Source organism: Leucopleurus acutus (genome assembly GCF_964270905.1).
Source record: "Leucopleurus acutus genome assembly, chromosome: 5".
Taxonomy (NCBI): Eukaryota; Metazoa; Chordata; class Mammalia; order Artiodactyla; family Delphinidae; genus Leucopleurus; species Leucopleurus acutus.
Window position 1 is genome coordinate 107,509,636 of NC_139147.1, and position 22,035 is coordinate 107,531,670.

The following is a 22,035-nucleotide window of genomic DNA, read 5'->3' on the forward strand; positions in this document are numbered from 1 at the left end:
TTTGTTTCTAGATTCTGTTAGAAGTTGTGTAGCAAAGCTGTTCTTCACTTGCTCCCTAAAGGGTCATTATTGCCTCTACAGTAAATCCAGTTTTATTCTCATCAGCCAAGAACCTCAGCGGTGGATCCAGATCATGTTCCTGTTTCAGCAGGTGTGTATAATTCACATTCATCGTGGCTCCTTGATGAGAACAACTCACATTTTGATGTGAATCAAATTGTATATGAATATAAAAAACAGCATTGATTTTTCTTCCTTTTCTTGAAATAACGATCTTATTCTTCTTCTACTTTACTAACGTTTTTCAAATGGGTTTCATCTTTGGCTTTGTTCTTAACAGTTGTCAGTTTTCCGAAAACAAACCAAGAAAACTTGATTTTACTTTTGCCCCTTCAGTCTTATTTTATTGACTTAGTCTGATTATTTGTTTTTCTCTTTGAGCAAACTCACCAAAAAACATGTTTATGCTGCTTTTCTTCTTTGTTCTTTTTACTATAATGTTTCCTTTCTTCTTCCACACCTTTGATATTATGTGATCTGGATGAAGCCTGACTTGGAGGTAAATAAAAATCAAATCTTTGACATGATAGTTACAAACCCAGTGCTAGCCTTGTATGCTGGGCCAGACTCTTCCCCTTCTCTGTCAGTTTATGCCTTCATGCAGTTCTCAAATTAACAGATTCCAGTCTAAATGGACCTCTTTGGAATGATGATTAATTAAATCAGGTCCTGCTCTTCTTTAAGTGAAAGATCATATGCTGTATAAGTTTCTGATAATAATCAAGAAATTCCCAGATGTGTCCACATTTTTTTTAACTTTTTATTTTATATTGGAGTATAGCTGATTAACAACGTTGTGATAGTTTCAGGTGCACAGCAAAGCATGTGTGCACATTTTGGGTTTCACAATCAATCTGTTACTGCTCTTAACCTTTTTAAATCTGTGGGCAACTTACTCAGGGTATAAGATCCTCTGCCTTTTCCCACTCAGTATAAAAAGCAGCTCATCTTGAGGATAACAATAAGATTTTTCTGGAAAAAAAAATTGTTATTCACTTACTAAATAGAAACTTTGTACACAAAGACCACCTAGAGAGTCTTATAAGTCAATGTTTGGACAGTCATTGACATAGAAAATGGGATTTTACAAGGCAAAATCATTATTTTATTATACCTCACACATAAAGGATAATATATATGGTATTTTATATGTGTGTGTGTATAATTTTGTGACTTTTATGTTCTATATGTTTTTATAAAATTGTTCCCTTGAATTGAGACACTTCTCACATTCATAGATGTAACACCACAACATGTAAATAACTGTTAAACACATAATTGGTTAGTAAACATACAAACAGTTTAAATCTTCCTTTGAAAATTTTAGAACCTAGGGGCAGGACAGGAATAAAGATGCAGACGTAGAGAATGGACTTGAGGACACGGGGAGGGGGACTCAAGCTCCACCTGGGACGAAGTGAGAGGGTAGCACTGACATGTATACAGTACCAAATGTAAAATAGATAGCTAGTGGGAAGCAGCCACATAGCACAGGGAGATCAGCTTGTGACCACCTAGAGGGGTGGATAGGGAGGGTGGGAGGGAGATGCAAGAGGGAGGAGATATGGGGATGTATGTATATGTATAGCTGATTCACTTTGTTATACAGCAGAAACTAACACACCATTGTAAAGCAATTATACTCCAATAAAGATGTTAAAAAATTTTTATTTTCATTGACTTGAATGATATATATGTAAATGTGATTCTTTTTTTACATTGACAATCTCATTTTCCCAAACTGAGAATGTCTTAAAGCTCTAAGAATATTCAGCCATTACACATTTTATAACCGAAAATGTTTGTGTTTCCCCAACCCCCCCACTCATACTGTTCACATCTGAGCAGTTGAACAATGAACTCTTGGTTATTTCATGTCTATTCTTCATGATTTACTCTGTATAAATAAACTTGATATTTGTACTCTGTACTCTCTTGATATTTGTTTTAATTTTATACCTTAATTCTCAGATCTTTGAAAAATAAATATATATATTAATATTAACCATTTTCCAATTAAGTAACATGCTTGAGAAATGATTGAAGTAAATACTACATTACAAAGGTTAGGCGTATTTATAGAGATCAATATCAACTGTCTTAAAAATCCTATTTATGGGCTTCCCTGGTGGTGCAGTGGTTGGGGGTCCGCCTGCCGATGTGGGGGACGCGGGTTTGTGCCCTGGTCTGGGAGGATCCCACATGCTGCAGGGCAGCTGGGCCCGTGGGCCATGGCCGCTGGGCCTGCGCGTCCAGAACCTGTGCTCCGCAACGGGAGAGGCCACAGAGGTGAGAGGCCCGCGTACCACCAAAAAAAAAAAATCCTATTTATGTTAAATTTTCTGTTAAGAAATAAAAAACATGAAATGTACCATATGTTTGATCTTCAAGACAGATTTCCCTGTAGCTTTATTTAAATTTAAACCATTTTTAAGTTCAGACCAAGCCTAATAGTGCTTTGCAGTCAATCAAACAATAAGGACAAGAGATAACATGTCACGTTTCTCTCATGAATGCCCTTTCAGAGCCTGTTTCCTGAGCCCCTGTCTATACAGAGCCGTTCTGTGCAATTTCTCAGAGCTCTGTGGGAGAAGACCCAGGCAGAGGGTGCTCACAGCTTTGAAACAGCCATGATGGAGTCCACATTCCCACAGCAGAAGGTAAATGCTTTTTTCCTTGGACATGTTATTTTAAACCAAGATTCAAGATTAGCTTGAAACAGTTTGCCTTTTCTTGATAGTTCAGTTTTTTCCCTTCATTCCTTTATTTTCTTTTATTATTAGAAAACACTAAGTAATGATTTACATGTCATGCTATAGTGGACTCAGGACCTAGAGATATCAGTAGACAAGGTCACTGCCCTTTGAGGCTCCCAGACTGACATAATACTGCCCACTCAGAGCCACACAAAAACCACACACATGGTATGGAATAGAAAACATTTTACAAAAGAAGACAGACAACTCTAGGACTGAAAAGGAAAGAGCATTGGGGAATCAAGCTCCAGCTTCTTTAGTGCTTTTCATTTCATCCTTCGATACTTCCTCTCATCACCTTGCCCTCTGCTGTCACCACAAAGCTAGAAAGGGAAGACAAGGTGAACCGGAAGGTCAGGGTGGGAAAGAGCTCTGTTGAGGCAGACAAGGATGATGTGAGACAGAGCATTTTAGGAGTGTAGAAACAGGGGCATCCCTCTCAGAACACAGTTGGCCGAGATCTCCCGAGCAGGCCCTTGAACTGGGAAAGGACCAAAATGTGGAGCTACGCCTATCCAGTCAACAGAGTGTAACCAGAAGTGGACGTTCACTGCCGTGATCAGATCTGCCCATGAGAAAGGTCACAGGCCTGGCTATGGAGAGAATGATTAGAGGAAGCCTGACTGGAGACAGGAAGACTACAAAGGAAGCAACTACTGTAGTCAGGTAGGAAATGAAGGCCTGAGCTAAAGTTGGAAGTTGTAGGAAGAGGATGGATTCAAGAGCCATTAAAGAAACAGAATCAACAGGACTTGGTGCCTGATAAGGAAATTGAAAGAACCAAGGATGACTCCAGGTGCATTGTGTGGCCAATGGATGATGGCACCATCTTGAAAAAGAGAGACCACAAAGGAAGCTGATGTGGAGGAAGAAGATAAATCATTCTGGCTTACATATTTTGAGTGTGAGTGGTTTGTGTAGATAACCAGATGGTAATGGTGGTTGAATTGCCACTGTGGACCTCAGGAAGAAGGACATGACTGGAGATAATGGATTTGGGAGTCAAAGATAGCACTTGATGTCATGACAGTAGATTGGATAACTCAGGAAGAACATGGATAATGAGAATAGAGAATGGTTATTGATCTCTCCTTAGTAAATTGCCAGCTTCTGTAAGTCCTTCTCTTACTCAGAGATCCTGATTATCCTTATTTTGCCTTCAAGAAAGCCCAGTAATAAGCATTGGATGCTTACTGATCAAACCAGAGATTCTGAGAGTATATGATCATGGTCTTTGTCCTTGTTTTACTATTGAGAAGGGGAACAAACATACTAATATTAAATAAACTCAAAGTACAAACAACTAGCAAATTAATCAAAAGCTGTTACATTGTGAAACATAACTCAATACCTCTTAAGTGCTGAAGGATTGTGAAAAGATGAGAAATGGGTGTGATTAATCAGAAGTTTAGTTAGTATGGTCTGTAAGACACTGAAGCCACACCCAATTATTGCCTCAATATTTTTTGGCTTTGGTTTAAGAATTAGACATGTAGTATTAAGAATAAAAGAAATGCCATAGTTGCATCAATGCAAAGTAGAATGGAATTCTTTGCATATTTCCTGCAAATTTTAAAGTTTTGCATCATGTTTAAAGACAATGCCTCAATTTCTTATAAATGTTTCATAGTGAACTGTAATTTAACTAGAGGGAACTTGTAAATTAAACCTCAGCAGACTGCTTCAAGTCCTAAGAGGTTGAAAAAAAACCCCAGAACTTCGCAAACCAGGTTTGTGCATGCTCACAAGTATACTTATTCATATTTCTTCTATTTCATACCAATAAATATTCCTCTAGGGAAAAATTAACTGCAAACCAAAATGTTTTATAAATTCTTAAAACTCTATAATTTGGTTTATTCATAACTAATAGAAAAACTTTGATGTCTGGAATGTGCCCTGTGTGACAAAGTTTATCAACCTGGGTATTTCTCAATCAAATTGATTTTCTACTCTCTGTATTTTATGAAGTGTTCTTCCCATGAAATTCACAATAGCTGTGAGAATGGTCCAAAGTCTGCTTTCTTTTCACCATATGTGCCAGTCTGTACATACACTAGTGATTTGAAAATGATGGGCATGTGTGTATCTGTTGCTGTGATAGAATTAATACTGCAGCCAACTGGATTCAGGTATAGAAGAAAGGAAGACACTTCTGAGAAAATGCCTAAGTCTTTAGAATATAATGCTCTGGAGAGTTTGTTATTGAGAATTCATTTTAATAAAATCTTGGAATTTTAGAATTGAAAATCAACAGTAAGTTATATATTAATTTGTAAAGTGCTTGAGAGCAAGGGATGCACTATGTTTACCATTATATTTCCAGGGTCACACAGTGCCTGACACATGGTAGGCTCTCAATAAATGATGAGTATCAATTGAATAAGTAAATAAATCCTGTCACTTTCCAGATGTTAAAATTGGAAGCATAGGGACCTGTCGTAGGTCACCTACCTAATCAGGTGCAGAGCTAGAGCACAAGCATACACCATGGTGACATCGGGTCCACCACCAATATATCTGGGTTTTCTCTACTCTGGCTTGTAAAATTACAGTTCCCTGCCTCTTGAAGTAAGCCTTGATCAGCCAGTGATATATGAGAAGGGATATGTGTCACTCCAGGCAGAAGCTTTTCAAAGCCAGTGTTCCATTCTCCATCTTCCCTGTCTTACCCTACCATGGGGACTGCAGAAGCAAATGTTGATATTGAGTTGTCAGAAGACGGACAAAACCTGGAACCCCAAACTACCACATAGAGGACTGCTGCTCTGGAGAGACACCCAGACCCACCACACACTTTGCATGATGAAGGAACAATCTTCTGTTTTGTTAAAGACAGAAGTTTTGGTGTTTGTTATGGGAGTATAACCTATCTATCTTGACTACTTTTCTTAATTTTAAATAGTAATAAAAACATTTTTTAAAAACTTGGATTAATGGAAAGATATGCCCTTCTCGTGGCTAGGAACACTGATTACACAAAAGGAAATTTTCTCTCAAATCATAAATACAATTTATTTCCAATCATAATAGCAACAGAATTTCTTCATGGAGTTTGACAAAGTGATCCTAGATTTGAGAATAACCAAAACAGTTCTGCAAAAGAACAGAGAGGAGAAAATTTTTCTACTAGGAAATGAAAACTTATTCTAAAAGCACAATAAGATGAGGAGGTGATTATTGCTGTAGGGATAAATTAATACTAATAAGGAATAAAGAGTCCAGAGATAGTTCCAAGCATATATGGACACTTGGAGGATGATAGAAAGGAGATTTCCAATCAGTGAGGAGAAAATAAAATATTTTAAAAATAATATGGGGGACATGTGACTTTTCAGATGGAAAAGATAAAATTAGATCCCACCCAGACACTATAATAAATAAACTAACTCTAGATAAAGCTCTAAATGTAATCAATGAAACTTTACAATAAGTAGAAGAAAATACCCATAGTTGTCTTTGTGACTTCAGGATAAGAAAGAATTTAAGACATAAGTAAACAGAAATCATAAAGGAAATATGAATAGATTCGAGTACTTAAAAAGTTTAAATTTCTGTATGACAAATTATACCACAACAAAGTTAAAAGGCAAGCACAACCTGGGAGAAGTTATTTAAAATATGTGTAAGGGCCCTGAACCAAGATGGTGGAGTAGAAAGACGTGCTTTCCCTCCCTCTTGTGAGAACACCAGAATCACAACTAGCTGCTGGACAATCATCGACAGGAAGATGCTGGAACACACCAAAAAAGATACCCCACATACAAAGACAAAGGAGAAGCGACAGTGAGACGGTAGGAGGGGCGCAATCACAATAAAATCAAATCCCATAACTGCTGGGTGGGAAACTCACAGACTGGAGAACACTTATACCACAGAAGTCCACCCACTAGAGTGACGGTTCTGAGCCCCACATCACGCTTCCCAACCTGGGGGTCCAGCAATGGGAGGAGGAATTCCTAGAGAATCAGACTTTGAAGGCTAGTGGAATTTGATTACAGGACTTCGACAGGACTGGGAGAAACAGAGACTCCACTCTTGGAGGGCACACACAAAGTAGTGTGCACATCGGGACCCAGGGGAAGGAGCAGTGACTCCATAGGAGACTGAACCAGACCTACCTGCTAGTGTTGGAGGGTCTCCTGCAGAGGCGGGGGGTGGCTGTGGCTAACCGTGGGGACAAGGACATTGGCAGCAGAAGTTCTGGGAAGTACTGCTTGGCGTGAGCCCTCCCACAGTCTGTCATTAGCCCCACCAAAGAGCCCAGGTAGGTTCCAGTGTTGGGTTGCCGCAGGCCAAACAATCAACAGGGAGGGAACCCAGCCCCACCCATCAGCAGTCAAGTGGATTAAACTTTTACTGAGCTCTGCCCACCAGAACAACAGTCAGCTCTACCCACCACCAGTCCCTCCCATCAGGAAACTTGCACAAGCCTCTTGGATACCATCATCCACCAGAGGGCAGACAGCAGAAGCAAGAAGAACTACAATCCTGCAGCCTGTGGGAAAAAAAAAAACACATTCAAAGAAAGATAGACAAGAAGAAAAGGCAGAGGGCTATGTACCAGATGAAGGAACAAGATAAAACCCCAGAAAAACAACTAAATGAATTGGAGATAAAACAACCTTCCACAAAAAGAATTCAGAATAATGATAGTGAAGATGATCCAGGACCTCGGAAAAAGAATGGAGGCAAACATCGAGAAGATGCAAGAAATGTTTAACAAAGACCTAGAAGAATTAAAGAACAAGCAAACAGAGATGAACAATACAATAACTAAAATGAAAACTACACTAGAAGGAATCAATAGCAGAATAACTGAGGCAGAAGAACGGATAAGTGACCTGGAAGACAGAATGGTGGAATTCACTGCTGCAGAACAGAATAAAGAAATAAGAATGCAAATAAATGAAGAGAGCCTAAGAGACCTCTGGGACAACATTATTCACAACAACATTCACATTATAGCGGTCCCAGAAGGAGAAGAGACAGAGAAAGGACCAGAGAAAATATTTGAAGAGATTATAGTTGAAAACTTCCCTAACATGGAAAAGAAAATAGCCACCCAAGTCCACGAAGCGCAGAGAGTCCCATACAGGATAAACCCAAGGAGAAACATGCCGAGACACATGGTAATCAAACTGGCAAAAATTAAAGACAAAGAAAAAGTATTGAAAGCAGCAAGGGAAAAATGACAAATAACATGCAACGGAACTCCCATAAGGTTAACAGCTGATTTCTCAGCAGAAACTCTACAAGCCAGAAGGGAGTGGCATAATATACTTAAAGTGATGAAAGGGAAGAAGCTACAACCAAGATTCCTCTACCCGGCAATGATCTCATACAGATTCGATGGAGAAATCAACAGCTTTACAGTTAAGCAAAAGCTAAGAGAATTCAGCACCACCAAACCAGCTCTACAACAAATGCTGAAGGAACTTCTCTATGTGGGAAACACAAGAGAAGAAAAGGACCTACAAAAACAAACCCAAAACAATTAAGAAAATGGTCATAGGAACATACATATCGATAATTACCTTAAATATGAATGGATTAAATGCTCCAACCAAAAGACACAGGCTTGCTGAATGGATACAAAAAAAGGCCCATCCATATGCTGTCTACAAGAGACCCACTTCATACCTAGGGACACATACAGACTGAAAGTGAGGGGATGGAAAAAGATATTCCATGCAAATGGAAATCAAAAGAAAGCTGGAGTAGCAATACTCATATCAGATAAAATAGACTTTAAAGTAAAGAATGTTACAAGAGACAAGGAAGGACACTACATAATGACCAAGGGATCAATCCAAGAAGAAGGTATAACAATTATAAATATATATGCACCCAACATAGGAGCACCTCAATACATAAGGCAACTGCTAACAGCTATAAAAGAGAAAATCGACAGTAATGCAATAATAGTGGGGGACTTTAAAACCTCACTTACACCAATGGACAGATCATCCAAAATGAAAATGAATAAGGAAACAGAAGCCTAAATGACACAATAGGCCAGATAGATTTAATTGATTTTTATAGGACATGCCATCCCAAAACAGCAGATTACACTTTCTTCTCAAGTGCACACGGAACATTCTCCAGGATAGATCACATCTTGGGTCACAAATCAAGCCTCAGAAAATTTAAGAAAATTGAAATCATATCAAGCATCTTTTCTGACTACAACGCTATGAGATTAGAAATGAATTACAGGGAAAAAAACGTAAAAAACACAAACACATGGAGGCTAACAATATGTTACTATATAACCAAGAGATCACTGAAGAAATCAAAGAGGAAATCAAAAAGTACCTAGAGACAAATGACAATGAAAACACAACGATCCAAAACCTATGGTATGCAGAAAAAGCAGTTCTAAGAGGGAATTTTATAGCTATCCAAGTCTACCTCAAGAAACAAGAAAAATCTCAAATAAACAATCTAACCTTACACTTAAAGGAACTAGAGAAAGAAAAACAAACAAAACCCAAAGTTAGCAGAAGGAAAGAAATCATAAAGATCGGAGCAGAAATAAATGAAATAGAAACAAAGAAAACAATAGCAAAGATCAATACAACTAAAAGCTGGTTCTTTGAGAAGATAAACAAAATTGATAAACCATTAGCCAGATTCATCAAGAAAACGAGGGAGAGGACTCAAATCAATAAAATTAGAAATGAAAATGGAGAAGTTACAACAAACACCACGGAAATAGAAAGCATCCTAAGAGACTACTACAAGTAACTCTATGCCAATAAAATGGACAACCTGGAAGAAATTGTCAAATTCTTAGAAAGGTATAACCTTCCAAGACTGAACCAGGAAGAAATAGAAAATATGAACAGACCAATCACAAGTAATGAAATTGAAACTGTGATTAAAAATCTTCCAACAAACAAAAGTCTAGGACCAGATGGCTTCACAGGTGAATTCTATCAAACATTTAGAGAAGAGCTAACACCCATCCTTCTCAAACTCTTCCAAAAAAATTGCAGAGGAAAGAACACTCCCAAATTCATTCTGTGAGGCCACCATCACACTGATACCAAAACCAGACAACTACAATAAAGGAAAATTACAGACCAATATCACTGATGAATATAGATGCAAAAATCCTCAACAAAATACTAGCAAACAGAATCCAACAACACATTGAAAAGATCATACACCATCATCAAGTGGGATTTACCCCAGGGATGCAAGGATTCTTCAATAAACACAAATCAATCAATGTGATACACCATATTAACAAATTGAAGAGTAAAAACCATATGATCATCGCAATAGATGCAGAAAATGCTTTTGACAAAATTCAACACCAATTTATGATAAAAACTCTCCAGAAAGTGGGCATAGAGGGAACCTAACTCAACCTAATAATGCTATATATGACAAGCCCACAGCAAACATCATTCTCAGTGGTGACAAACTGAAAGCATTTCCTCTAAGATCAGGAACAAGACAAGGATGTCCACTCTCACCACTATTATTCAACACAGTTTTGGAAGTCCTAGACATGGCAATCAGAGAAGAAAAAGAAATAAAAGGAATACAAATTGGAAAAGAAGAAGTAAAACTGTCACTGTTTGCAGATGACATGATACTATACATAGAGAATCCTAAAAATGCCACCAGAAAACTACTAAAGGTAATCAATGAATTTGGTAAAGTTGCAGGATACAAAATTAATGCACAGAAATCTCTTGCATTCCTATCCACTAATGATGAAATATCTGAAAGAGAAATTAAGGAAACACTCCCATTTACGATTGCAACAAAAAGAATAAAATACCTAGGAATAAACCTACTTAGGGAGAGAGAAGGCCTGTATGCAGAAAACTATAAGACAGTAATGAAAGAAAATAAAGGTGATACCAGCCGATGGAGAGATATACCATGTTCTTGGATTGGAAGAATCAATACTGTGAAAATGACTATACTACCCAAAGCAATCTACAGATTCAATGCAATCCCTATCAAATTACCAATGGCATTTTTTATAGAACTAGAACAAAAAATCTTAAAATTTGTAGTAGACAAAAAAGACCCCGAATAGCCAAAGCAGTCTTGAGGGAAAACTCCGGAGCTGGAGGAATCAGACTTCCTGACTTCAGACTATACTACAAAGCTACAGTAATCAAGACAATATGGTACTGGCCCAAAAACAGAAACAGATCAATGGAACAAGATAGAAAGCCCAGAGATAAACCCAGGCACCTATGATCAACTAATCTATGACAAAGGAGGCAAGGATATACAATGGAGAAAAGACAGTGTCTTCAATAAGTGGTGCTGGGAAAACTGGACAGCTACATGTAAAAGAATGAAATTAGAACACTCCCTAACACCATACATAAAAATAAACTCAAAATGGATTAGAGACCTAAATATAAGACTGGACACTATAGAACTCTTAGAGGAAAACATAGGAAGAACACTCTTTGACATAAATCACAGCAAGATCTTTTTTGACCCACCTCCTAGAGTAATAAAAACAAAAATAAACAAATGGGACCTAATGAAACTTAAACGCTTTTGCACAGCAAAGGAGACCATAAACAAGACTAAAAGACAACCCTCAGAATGGGAGAAAATATTTGCAAACAAATCAACAGACAAAGGATTAATCTCCAAAATATATAAACAGCTCATGCAGCTCAATAGTAAAAAAACAAACAGCCTAATCCAAAAATGGGCAGAAGGCCTAAATAGACATTTCTCCAAAGAAGACATACAGATGGCCAAGAACCACATGAAAAGCTGCTCAACATCACTAATCAATAGAGAATTTCAAATCAAAACTACAATGAGGTATCACCTCACACCAGTTAGAATGGGCATCATCAGAAAATCTACAAGCAACAAATGCTGGAGAGGGTGTGGAGAAAAGGGAACCCTCTTGCACTGTTGGTGGGAATGTAAATTGATACAGCCACTATGGAGAACAGTATGGAGGTTCCTTAAAAAACTAAAAATAGAATTACCATATGATCCAGCAATCCCATTACTGGGCATATACCCAGAGAAAACCATAATTCAAAAAGACCTATGCACCCCAGTGTTCACTGCAGCACTGTTTACAATAGCCAGGACATGGAAGCAACCTAAATGCCCATTGACAGACGAATGGATAAAGAAGATGTGGTACATATATACAATGGAATGTTTCTCAGCCGTAAAAAGAAACAACATTGGGTCATTTGTAGAGACATGGATGGATCTAGCGACTGTTATACAGAGTGAAGTAAATCAGAAAGAGAAAAACAAATATCGTATATTAACACATGTATGTGGAACCTAGAAAAATGGTACAAATGAACCGGTTTGCATGGCAGAAGTTGAGACACAGATGTAGAGAACAAATATATGGACACCGAGGGGGGAAAGCTGTGAGGGGGTGGTGGTGGGATGAATTGGGAGATTGGGATTGACATGTATACACTGATGTGTATAAAATTGATGACTAATAAGAACCTACTGTATAAAAAATAAATAAAATTTAAAAATTAAAATAAATAAATAAATAAAATAAAATATGTGTAACACACAAAACTCTCCTACACATCAACAAGAACTGGGCAAAGAACATGAACAGAAAATTCACTGAACAAAAACTCAAGTTGCCAAAACACCTAAGAAAGGATGTTTAGACTCACTAAAAATCATTGAAATAATTGATTTAAAATGTTAAAAATGAAATACTTTTTACAATGATCAGACTGGCAAGAATAAAAAATTGTGGCAATACAAGTTTTGGCAAAGATGTGAAAATATAAGAATGTTCATACATGACATATGGGACTAAAACAGGTTTATGTCCTTAAAAAAGAAAAAAGTACTTAAGAAAAAAAATATATGTAGTTAATAATTAGATTCATAAATGACAACTAGCTGGCAGTCAGGGTAGGTGAGTAACTTTCCAGAAGTTACTTAATTACATTTACAACTTATCAGAAAAAAACCCTTAAGCATTTTCCCCCACAAAGGATTCCCCTATCTAGTTAATTAACATATCCATCACCTCACATATTCTTTCTTTCTTCCCTTCCTTCCTTCGTTCCTTTCCCTCCCTCCCTCCCTCCTTTCTTTCTTCCTTTCTTTCTTTCTTTCTTTCTTTCAGAACATTTAAGTAGGAAATGCTCATTTCTTTCCACAAGGAGGTTTTATATTATAACATATAAAAATGTTCTGTCCTAGACAAGGTTTAAGACAAATTTTCCTTTACAACCTTTTTAAAAGAGCAATCTGGCAATAGCTGGTTATATTATAAATTCATGTACCCTACTATCTTGCAATTACATTTCTAGGTGAAACTCTCACATACTTGCACCAGAAGACATACAGATGTTACCTGAACATTGTTTGCACCAAAAAATCAGGAACAATGCAAATGTTCATCATTAGAAGGACACAGAAAAATGTCGTGATATAGTCATGCTACACAGGCAGTGAAAGTGAATTAATTAGACCTATGTGTAGTAACATGGAATAAATCTTAAAAACATAATATTGATTTTTAATAAGCAAGTTGCAAAATTATGATATGAATAGTATGATAGCTTGCATATATTTTTGAAACACACTGAGCAGTATTATGCATTATTTATGGGTACATATACTTGTAATAAAAATACAACAGCATATTTAGAATCACACCAAGTTCATGATGGCATTGCCTCTGGATAACGAGGAACTGGGGAAAGGAAGGAGGGAAATGTTACTGGGAAGAAAATTAAGGAGATCTCAATTGCATCTATAATTTTGTTTTTAAAAAATCAGAAACAAAATATTAGCATTTGTTAAATTTGGCCTGCAGGGTCATGGGTATTTGTTACATTATCCTTTGTACATGCTTTTCTTTCTTTCCTTCTTTTCCTTTCTTTCTTCCTTCCTTCCTTCCTTCCTTTCTTTCTTTATTCCTTCCTTCCTTCCTTTCTTCCTTTCTTTTTTCATTTTTCTTTTTTTTTCTGATTAAACCTGTAATGTCTAAGAGTAGAGGATTAATATATATAGTTAACTACAAAAAATATAAAATTTTTAAAAACAAAATCTATTTAGTAACTTGAAAATATGTGTAACAAGTATGAAAGACAAGTTTAATATCCTTAAGATACTGTGGGTTCGTGCAAATCAATAATCAGTGGGCCAAAGACATGAGCAAATAATTCAAAGGAGATTTTGAGTGCAGAGAAAGTATTCAGCCTCATTATTAGTCAAGATTAAAAAATGGAAATTAAAATAACAGTACCTTTTTAATCCATTTTTTAAAAGGCAATAATCAGTGCTGGCTAGAGTAAGGGAGTTTAGACACTTTCACACATTTCTAGTCAGAGTGTAAATTATTTCAACATTTCTAAATACGTAATTTAGCAATGCAGGTCAAGAGTCTTAAAAATATTCATATCCTTTAACACAGTGATTCCACTTCTAAGAATCTGTTCTAAATAAATAATCTGAAATGTGTATAGAACTTAAGGTACCCACACCAAAAAAATACTTTGGAGTAATCTGTTAACAGCCTAAATGTCTAAAGGTGGGAAAATGAAAGTGTTATATACATATGCTTGGGGTGGGAGGGGGAAGCTGAGGCGAAGTGAGAGTAGCATCGAAATATATATACTACCGAATGTAAAATAGTTGGCTGGTGGGAAACAGCAGCATAGCACAGGGAGATCAGCTCCGTGCTTTGCAAGGACCTAGAGGGGTGGGATAGGGACAATGGGAGGGAGACTCAAGAGGGAGGGGTTATGGGGACATGTGTATGCATATGGCTGATTTGCTTTGTTGTGCAACAGAAGCTTAACACAGTATTGTGAAGCAGTTATACTCCAGTAAAGATCTATTAAAAATATATATATACACATTATAACACAATGTAGTATAATATTTTCTAATATATAATTTAGATTATTAATATAAAATAATTTACAATATGTGATATATCATAATGTACATAACATATATGTCTAAAAATGGGACAATTAAAGTAATACATATATATAGACATCCATCTATAGGGAAGAATATTAAGAAACCATGAAAAATCATGTTTATGAAAAATGTTTAATGACATGAAACAATCCTTACGTCAGATACCACATTGTGGGATGCAAGATTATTTATATAAAGAAGATTATTTGAGATTTGCGCATTAAGACAGCCGAAAGGAAATATACCAAAATGTTAGCAATGATTAGCTCTGGTTGATGGGATTAGCTATCTTCTAAATTTTCTCTAAGTATCTATTTCTTTTACAACCAAGGGAAAAATATAATTACAGAAGTACCACTTTTACTTATATTGCTTTTTGTAAGTAAATGTAAGTAACTGAGCAGTTTATTTAAATAAGGGAAATTTTATTTTACTAAGCAGAGATGAGTGATGCAGCATCATACTGGCAATGTCAAAGATATTGGTCTTTAACATCTTAAGGAAGGAGGAGATGTTCATTTATGTTTCCAGTAAATAATTAGAGTGCTTACAATTGCCAGGTAGTCTTCTAGATGCTGAAGATAGAGGAATGAATTTTAAAAATACATAATAAAAAAAGAAAATTCCATTTTAAGATAACCAATTTTCACTGTAAAATAAGGATTTTAGAAAAAGGGCAGAAAATCCATTGATTTATTTAAGAAATGAAGAGAATGGCCTCTGTGGAGTAACTAGAGATACTATTAATAATTCCATTCCAGGGCACGTGCACCCAGCCCTTCAGAGGGAGCAGTGCTCTGATTATCAGAGGACCAGACAGTTGACAAAGCTGATGCAGAGATTGCTGAAGGGCTGGAATGCGAGAGAGGGGTCTCTTTTATTGACACACATGTTCCAGTTCCCAAAGCATGGAGAAATTCCATATGCCATAGAAATGAGTTCTCGAAGCTATGCCCATTATGGAAACAAAACCAGAAATATTTAAATTTACTGCTGAAATAAAATGTACCCCATGTGGCTAACACTTGGAGATTTGTTTTCAGTCCACATTGCTACGAACACACTTGACAGTTCCCAGGGTAACTGGCTGTAGTGTCAAAGTATAAATAAAACTAAAGCTCCAATTCTTGGTAGAACAAAAAGAGACCTTCTGATGCTCCCAAAGGCTTAGATTTAGTGTTTTGAGTTACCGTGTTAACATAGTGCTTGAATAAATAAATACATAATAAGTAAATAAGTAGTGGGCTTATTATATATAGAATGTAACTTCAAAATCTTACCGGAAATTCAAGTGTACATGGTGTGATACAAGTGACAAGTGTTGGTAGGCCAGCCTCAAAAGAGAACAGTGTGAACCCAGGTGTCTCAGAGAGGTTAGCTGTGTTGAATCTCCCTTTCAGAGCAAGCTAGATAATAATGGGGTAGATGGAAATTAGGTTCGAGATTTCAGAAGCCTAGATGGGGTGGAGGGCTCTTAGGCTTTCAGGGAGCTCAGAACCAGGAAAACCTGACAGGCATATCTAAGAAGCAAAGGTGAGGTAAAGAGATAAAAAGAAGGTGTGAATAAGCATCCATCCAAAGAAGCCGGGCAAGTGGTAAATCCATTGATTATGGGGTAAATTCCATGGGAATGCAAGTCATGATAGGAAACCACAGGCAAGGGGGTTGGGAGGGCAGATTGAGGGCGGAGTGTGGATGCAGATGCAAAATTGGGGGAATGGTAGACATTAAAATACAAGGTCTGGGCTTTTAAAAGAAAGAGGAAAGTGGTTCCATGTACAGAGAAATGACATGAGCAGTAACATGGAAGAGACAAAAGATCTCAGCGAAGTCATGGTAAATATGACTCAAGTTCATTCATTCAGTTAAAAATATTTTTTACAAATGCCTGCTCTGTGCCAAGTACTGTGCAGAGACCGAACTTAAACAACCACACCCTGCCCCACGGAGACAAGTAATGTACACGTAAATAAATACACAATTCCACACTGACAGATGCTGTACAAGCATAAAATGCCTGAAGAAAGAGATGAAGGACGAGGGCATTTGATGGATGGTCAGGGAAGTCTTCTCTGAGCTGGTGTCCAAGTTTTCCTGGCAAAGGAGCCTATTTGCATAAAGGCTTTGAGATTAAACACACACACACACACACACAAACAAACAAAAAACAAAAGAAGAAGAATTTAAAAAGAAAGTCAAAACCTTGGCATATTAGAGCATTCTTCTCCAAATTTAAATCACACATCCAATCAGAAAAGTTTTTAGAGTGAGCACCCTCCATGTTTATATTTATTTACTTATAAATTATATACATGTATTATACTCATTATTTCCATTAGAAAACATATTCAAAAACAGAAATTGTAAAGGAGGAGATGAAAAAGAATGTGGAAATTCCATTTTCCTCTTCCTACATCCCAGTGAATGGTCATGCATATGCAGGAGTCAACTCACTCCCCTTCCACAGTGTTGGAAGGAGTGTAAGGGTCAGGGTTGAGCCCAGTGAACAAAGGGAGAGTGAAGATTAAGGGGTTGAGAGTTGGTCTGGGGGAATTTACCCCTGGCCTCTTAAGCCATGGCAAAGAGATTTTATTGCAGTATGTGGGAAGCCACCCAAGAGTTTCGAGCAGTAGACATTACCCAGCTTGTCTTCGAAAGATCACTCAGTCTGCTGTGTGGAGACTAGATCAGAAAGGGGCAAAAGTAGAATCGTGGAGATCACAAGGGAAACTATTGCTAATCCAGATGAGAGAAAAAGAGTAGTTAAAACTGGGATGGTCCTGGAGGGCTAGAAATAAATGACACATTCAATATAAATTTTGGAGGTAAATGAGTGGGGTGTAAAGGTGAGGGAGACTTTCGAACATCTTAAGTTTAAAATGCCTGTGAGATGTTCCGGTGGAATTGTCTAGTGGGCAAACGGGAAATGGTTTAGGCCAGAAATATAAATGAGGGCATTGTTGGCACAGAGATGATGAAAGCCATGGGAAGATTAAAGCCATCTGGGAAGAGAGCACAGAGAGGGAAAGGACCCTGTTCAGGACTGAGGCCAGAGAACAGCCGAGAGACAAAAGAAACCCGGAAAGAGTAGAGGTCCCATATCTCAAGAGAGTCCAAGAAAGAAAGGAAAGGGAATTGGATGGAATTTGGCAACCAGATCAAGGAAGGTAAGTACAGATAAGCATCCATCCAATTTGGCAACTTAGAGCAGTTTTACTGGAGCTTTAAGAGCAGGGTTCAAACAGGAGTCAGTGGAGAACTGAGAAAGAAAGAATGAGGAAGGAGACTTAGAACATGTAGGGAGCCATTTTAAAAGTATGGTGCTGAATGGGTTGGTGATGGAGGAAGTGTGGAGATGGATGAAAATGGAAGCCCCCAGATCACCTTTATAAGTTGTTGGGATAAAGCAATAGAGAGGGCGAGAATGATGAGCAGGTGAGAGGAAAAAGGACTCCACACAGGCCCAGGTCAGTTAGTGGATTTGGTGGTGAGAAGATGAGTGAGTTCTTTTTTATGGCTTTTCATCTTTTTCAATGAAATAAGAGGTGAGGCCGTCAGCTGAATGTGGAGTCAGGGAAGGAGGAATGGAATGTAGGAGGTTTGAGGAAAGAGAAAGTTTGAAATGAAATTCTCACAGAAAGGAACCATGAATTTGCTAGAGAAAGATGGCAGGACTGTCTGGCAACAAGGAACATCCATTTGGGTTCTGAGATAACAGATTTAAACTAAAACAGACAGATGATTTTCTCCAGCAGTGATCAGCTGTTCAGGGGCTAAAATGGAGTTCATCCAGGCTTGGGCTTTTGTCTTTTGGTTGAGTGGTAATGAAATCGTGAAAAGTTTTTTCAAGGTAGGGGAGATCTATGTTTGAGAAGATACAGGGTAAAGATGTAGACCAGGGCTTCCCTGGTGGCGCAGTGGTTGAGAGACCGCCTGCCGATGCAGGGGACACGGATTCCTGCCCTGGTCCGGGAAGATCCCACCTGCCGCGGAGCGGCTGGGCCCGTGAGCCATGGCCGTTGAGCCTGCGCGTCCGGAGCCTGTGCTCCGCAACGGGAGAGGCCACAGCACAGAGGCCACAACGGGAGAGGCCCGCGTACCGAAAAAAAAAAAAAAAAAAAAAGATGTAGACCAAAGAAAAGATTTATGCTGAAGAGGAAGAGTCTACACCTAGGACACTCCACTTGAGAAACAGAAAGATGGTCTTTAGAGCCCAGAAAAAAACAAAGTTATTTTCTGAATGAAGACAGTGGATTTGTGCTGAGCTTCTCTTCACAAGACCCCTCTACTTCTCCCAGCACCAACCTATGTTCTACCATTCCCCTTGGAAACAAGGGCAGAAGCTCATCCATGAGCTCCTCACCAAAGTGAAGGCAGACAGACAACAGCTGAGAGGCCAGATGAGGCTAAATGTGACTACGGCCACGTTCACACCGTGCTCTGTGCATAAGGCTTGCGATGCTGGGAAGCATTTCCCAATGCTTAAGTATTGGTAATACTCAATGCTTGAGCATTAGCTTAAGCATAAGACGAATTTTTATCACAGTTTATCTAGTATCAGTGGACTTGCATTCTTTCACCATAGCCACGTAATAGTTCATCTGGGATTACCACGATGAACATAAGAGGAGAGGCTTGAAGATGAACAGACTCCTTGAGAACTGACACGTCCTCTGGAACTTTTATAAGCATGACTTTTATTGATATCTTAGGACCACTGAGTTTGGAAGTCCAGCCAGATTCTAAACTTTGCCTCCCTAAATTCTGTCTCTACCTTCATTTGGATTCACTCTTTTTTCCCCTTAACAGCTATACATTATAACAATCTAATTGAGCCCCTCATTTAAACAATTCCATACATACAACTCATTATATTAAGTGATTGCACATGATTTTGTAAACACATTAAACCTAAGTGACAGTTCCATTCACTATTTAAAAACTAGAAAATTATTACCCTTTTACTTGGCTAATTAATACACACCAGTAATATCCCCCTAACCACCATTCACATATACTGTGCTTATGTTGTACATAAGCTTTTTTAAAGAAATTAAAATCGGCATAAATAGTTTCTTGGTTTATTTTAAATCCTGGCTGATCACACGTATTGTGTTTCCTTCATGTTTCACAAGCCAGACTGTCTTATAATGAAGCATGTCAATTTTACTACTGTAGTGAACATTCCTTCACAGTCAGCCAGATGTTCTGCATCAGTCAAGGAAATTAAAAAAAGAAAAAGAAAAACCCTTCAGAAAATAGTTAAAACGAAATACCTCTATTCCTGGGGGAACAGAGGTATGCAGTCCCTCTGAAATGTCTCTTCTAATTCAATAGTGGTTTAGATTCTTTTCTTAAATAATCAGTGCATGAGTACAATCTTATTCTTTTTCCCTTGATGCTATCATGGATATTGTATGAATGCCTACAGACACTGGGCACTGAGCTAGTAGACAAAAACAGCACCTCTCTTCAAGCAAGGTGGAAGCGTAGTAGTTTGAAGCTCAGGACCTGGGTTTGAATCCTGGCTTCACTACTTACCAGTTCTTTTATCTAATTCCCCTGTGCCTCATCTTCTTTACCTGCGAAGTGCACTAAACACTAGTACCCAGTTTTCTGGGGTGTTATGAGATTTGGAAATACATGCAAAATCACTGTACAGTGACCGGGACATACATAGTAAGAGCTCAATAAACCGGAACTAGTATTGTTTTCCTGCACTTCCTGTGCAAGACCCCTCTCAACAAAATGAATGACAAAGCTTTCATCTTTTGAGAATGAGCTTTATTTTCACAATAGCCAAAATGTATCCAGCCTTAAGTCTCTTATAAAAAGAGACTACTCAAACTGAGTAATAGGGCTTCCCTGGTGGCGCAATGGTTGAGAGTCCGCCTGCCAATGCAGGGGACACGGGTTCGAGCCCTGGTCCGGGAAGATCCCACAGGCCGCAGAGCAACTAAGCCCCTGCGCCACAACTACTGAAGCCTGTGCACCTAGAGCCCGTGCTCAGCAACAAGACCGCAGTTAGAAGCCCACACACCGGAACAAGGAGTAGCCCCAGCTCACCGCAACTAGAGAAAGCCCGCACGCAGCAACGAAGACCCAGTGCAGCCAAAAACAAATAAGTATATTTTTGAAAACCTGAATAATAGTTTCCAAGTTAGAAGTTGGACTTCACTAAAGTAATGAAACTTCTTCATGTGTGGCTCACGAATATACTCTAAAAACAATTCCGAAACAGACTTCTAAAAAGGCAGAGGCTGTGTCACTAAAACGTGTGTCATCATCCAAGTTTAAGACTCATTTCAAGATATAAATTCTGGGGTTTTTTAATCTAAAAAAATCATAGCAATTTATATATCTCAATACTAGACATATCAAGAAGGAGAAGAATCAGTGGCACTATTGGCTTTTTTTGTTTTTTAAGGACCCTGAAAGTTGCATGTAGATTGGCAAACTTTTGGTCCTAAGAACACATGACCCTCTTTCCCTTAGAGGTCACAGACTGTGGAGTAATCTTCATATTTTTAAATTCAGTAAACAAATATTTCCTAGAGTCTAATTATTTTCAGTACATCTTTGAATTTTTATACTATTTTCAATATATTTTCAATATATTTCAATATATTTTCAATATAATTTGGGGTTCCTAATGAAGACCAGTCTGAGGGGAAGGAGCCATTTTTTTAAGTCCTCCGCTAAATACAGTCCAGAGTATCATCTGATGCCTCATTCCAGGGTCTGGTAATTCCTTGCCCAGTCCCACTTGTAGCCATCGCAGCTGCCCACACTGCACGTAAGCCCCTTTCTCCGTGATCTTTCCCCAGAGCTAATGGGAAGCATTAGAACACCGTCACTCCAGTGCTGGTTTCACTGAGTAATTCTCGGACCTTAGCACGTCAAGAGTCCCTGGAGAGCTTGTTTAACTGCAAATTCCTGGGGTCTCTGCAGATCTTGCAAGGGGTACTTGCTTGGGTGGGCCTGGGAATCTGCATCGTAGACAAACGATCCAGGAGATTCTGAGGCAGTATGTCCCACAGTCTACTCTTACAGAAACACCAGAAAAGAGGCAAAGGCACCTGGAATCCAGCTGACTTGGCTTGAATCACATCTCCACCACCAACACGCTCTGGGAATCTGCTCAAGTTGGTTAACCTCACGGAAACCCACTCGCCTCGTAGGGCGGCTAGGAAGGGAAAATGAGATGATGCATTTAGTTAGTTAAGCACCCAGCAGAGCACTGGCACAGAGTAAGTGCCCCATAAACAGCACCTATAAAACC

The 22,035-nt window shown here is 38.2% G+C and overlaps 1 protein-coding gene across 3 annotated transcripts in view; it reads left to right on the forward strand.

Moving 5' to 3' along the window:
- The window catches only part of VEPH1 (ventricular zone expressed PH domain containing 1), a 215,110-nt gene that overhangs the window by 160,920 nt on the left and 32,155 nt on the right, over positions 1 to 22,035 (forward strand). For 2 of the 3 annotated variants that reach the window (XM_082839608.1, XM_082839609.1), the window contains 2 exons: positions 12 to 151; positions 2,586 to 2,720. In XM_082839608.1, coding sequence (XP_082695734.1) covers positions 12 to 151; positions 2,586 to 2,720 — 275 coding nt within the window. Of the gene's footprint in view, positions 1 to 11; positions 152 to 2,585; positions 2,721 to 5,507; positions 6,288 to 22,035 lie in introns of those variants that run through there. The other variant, XM_082839610.1, reaches the window with a different exon arrangement.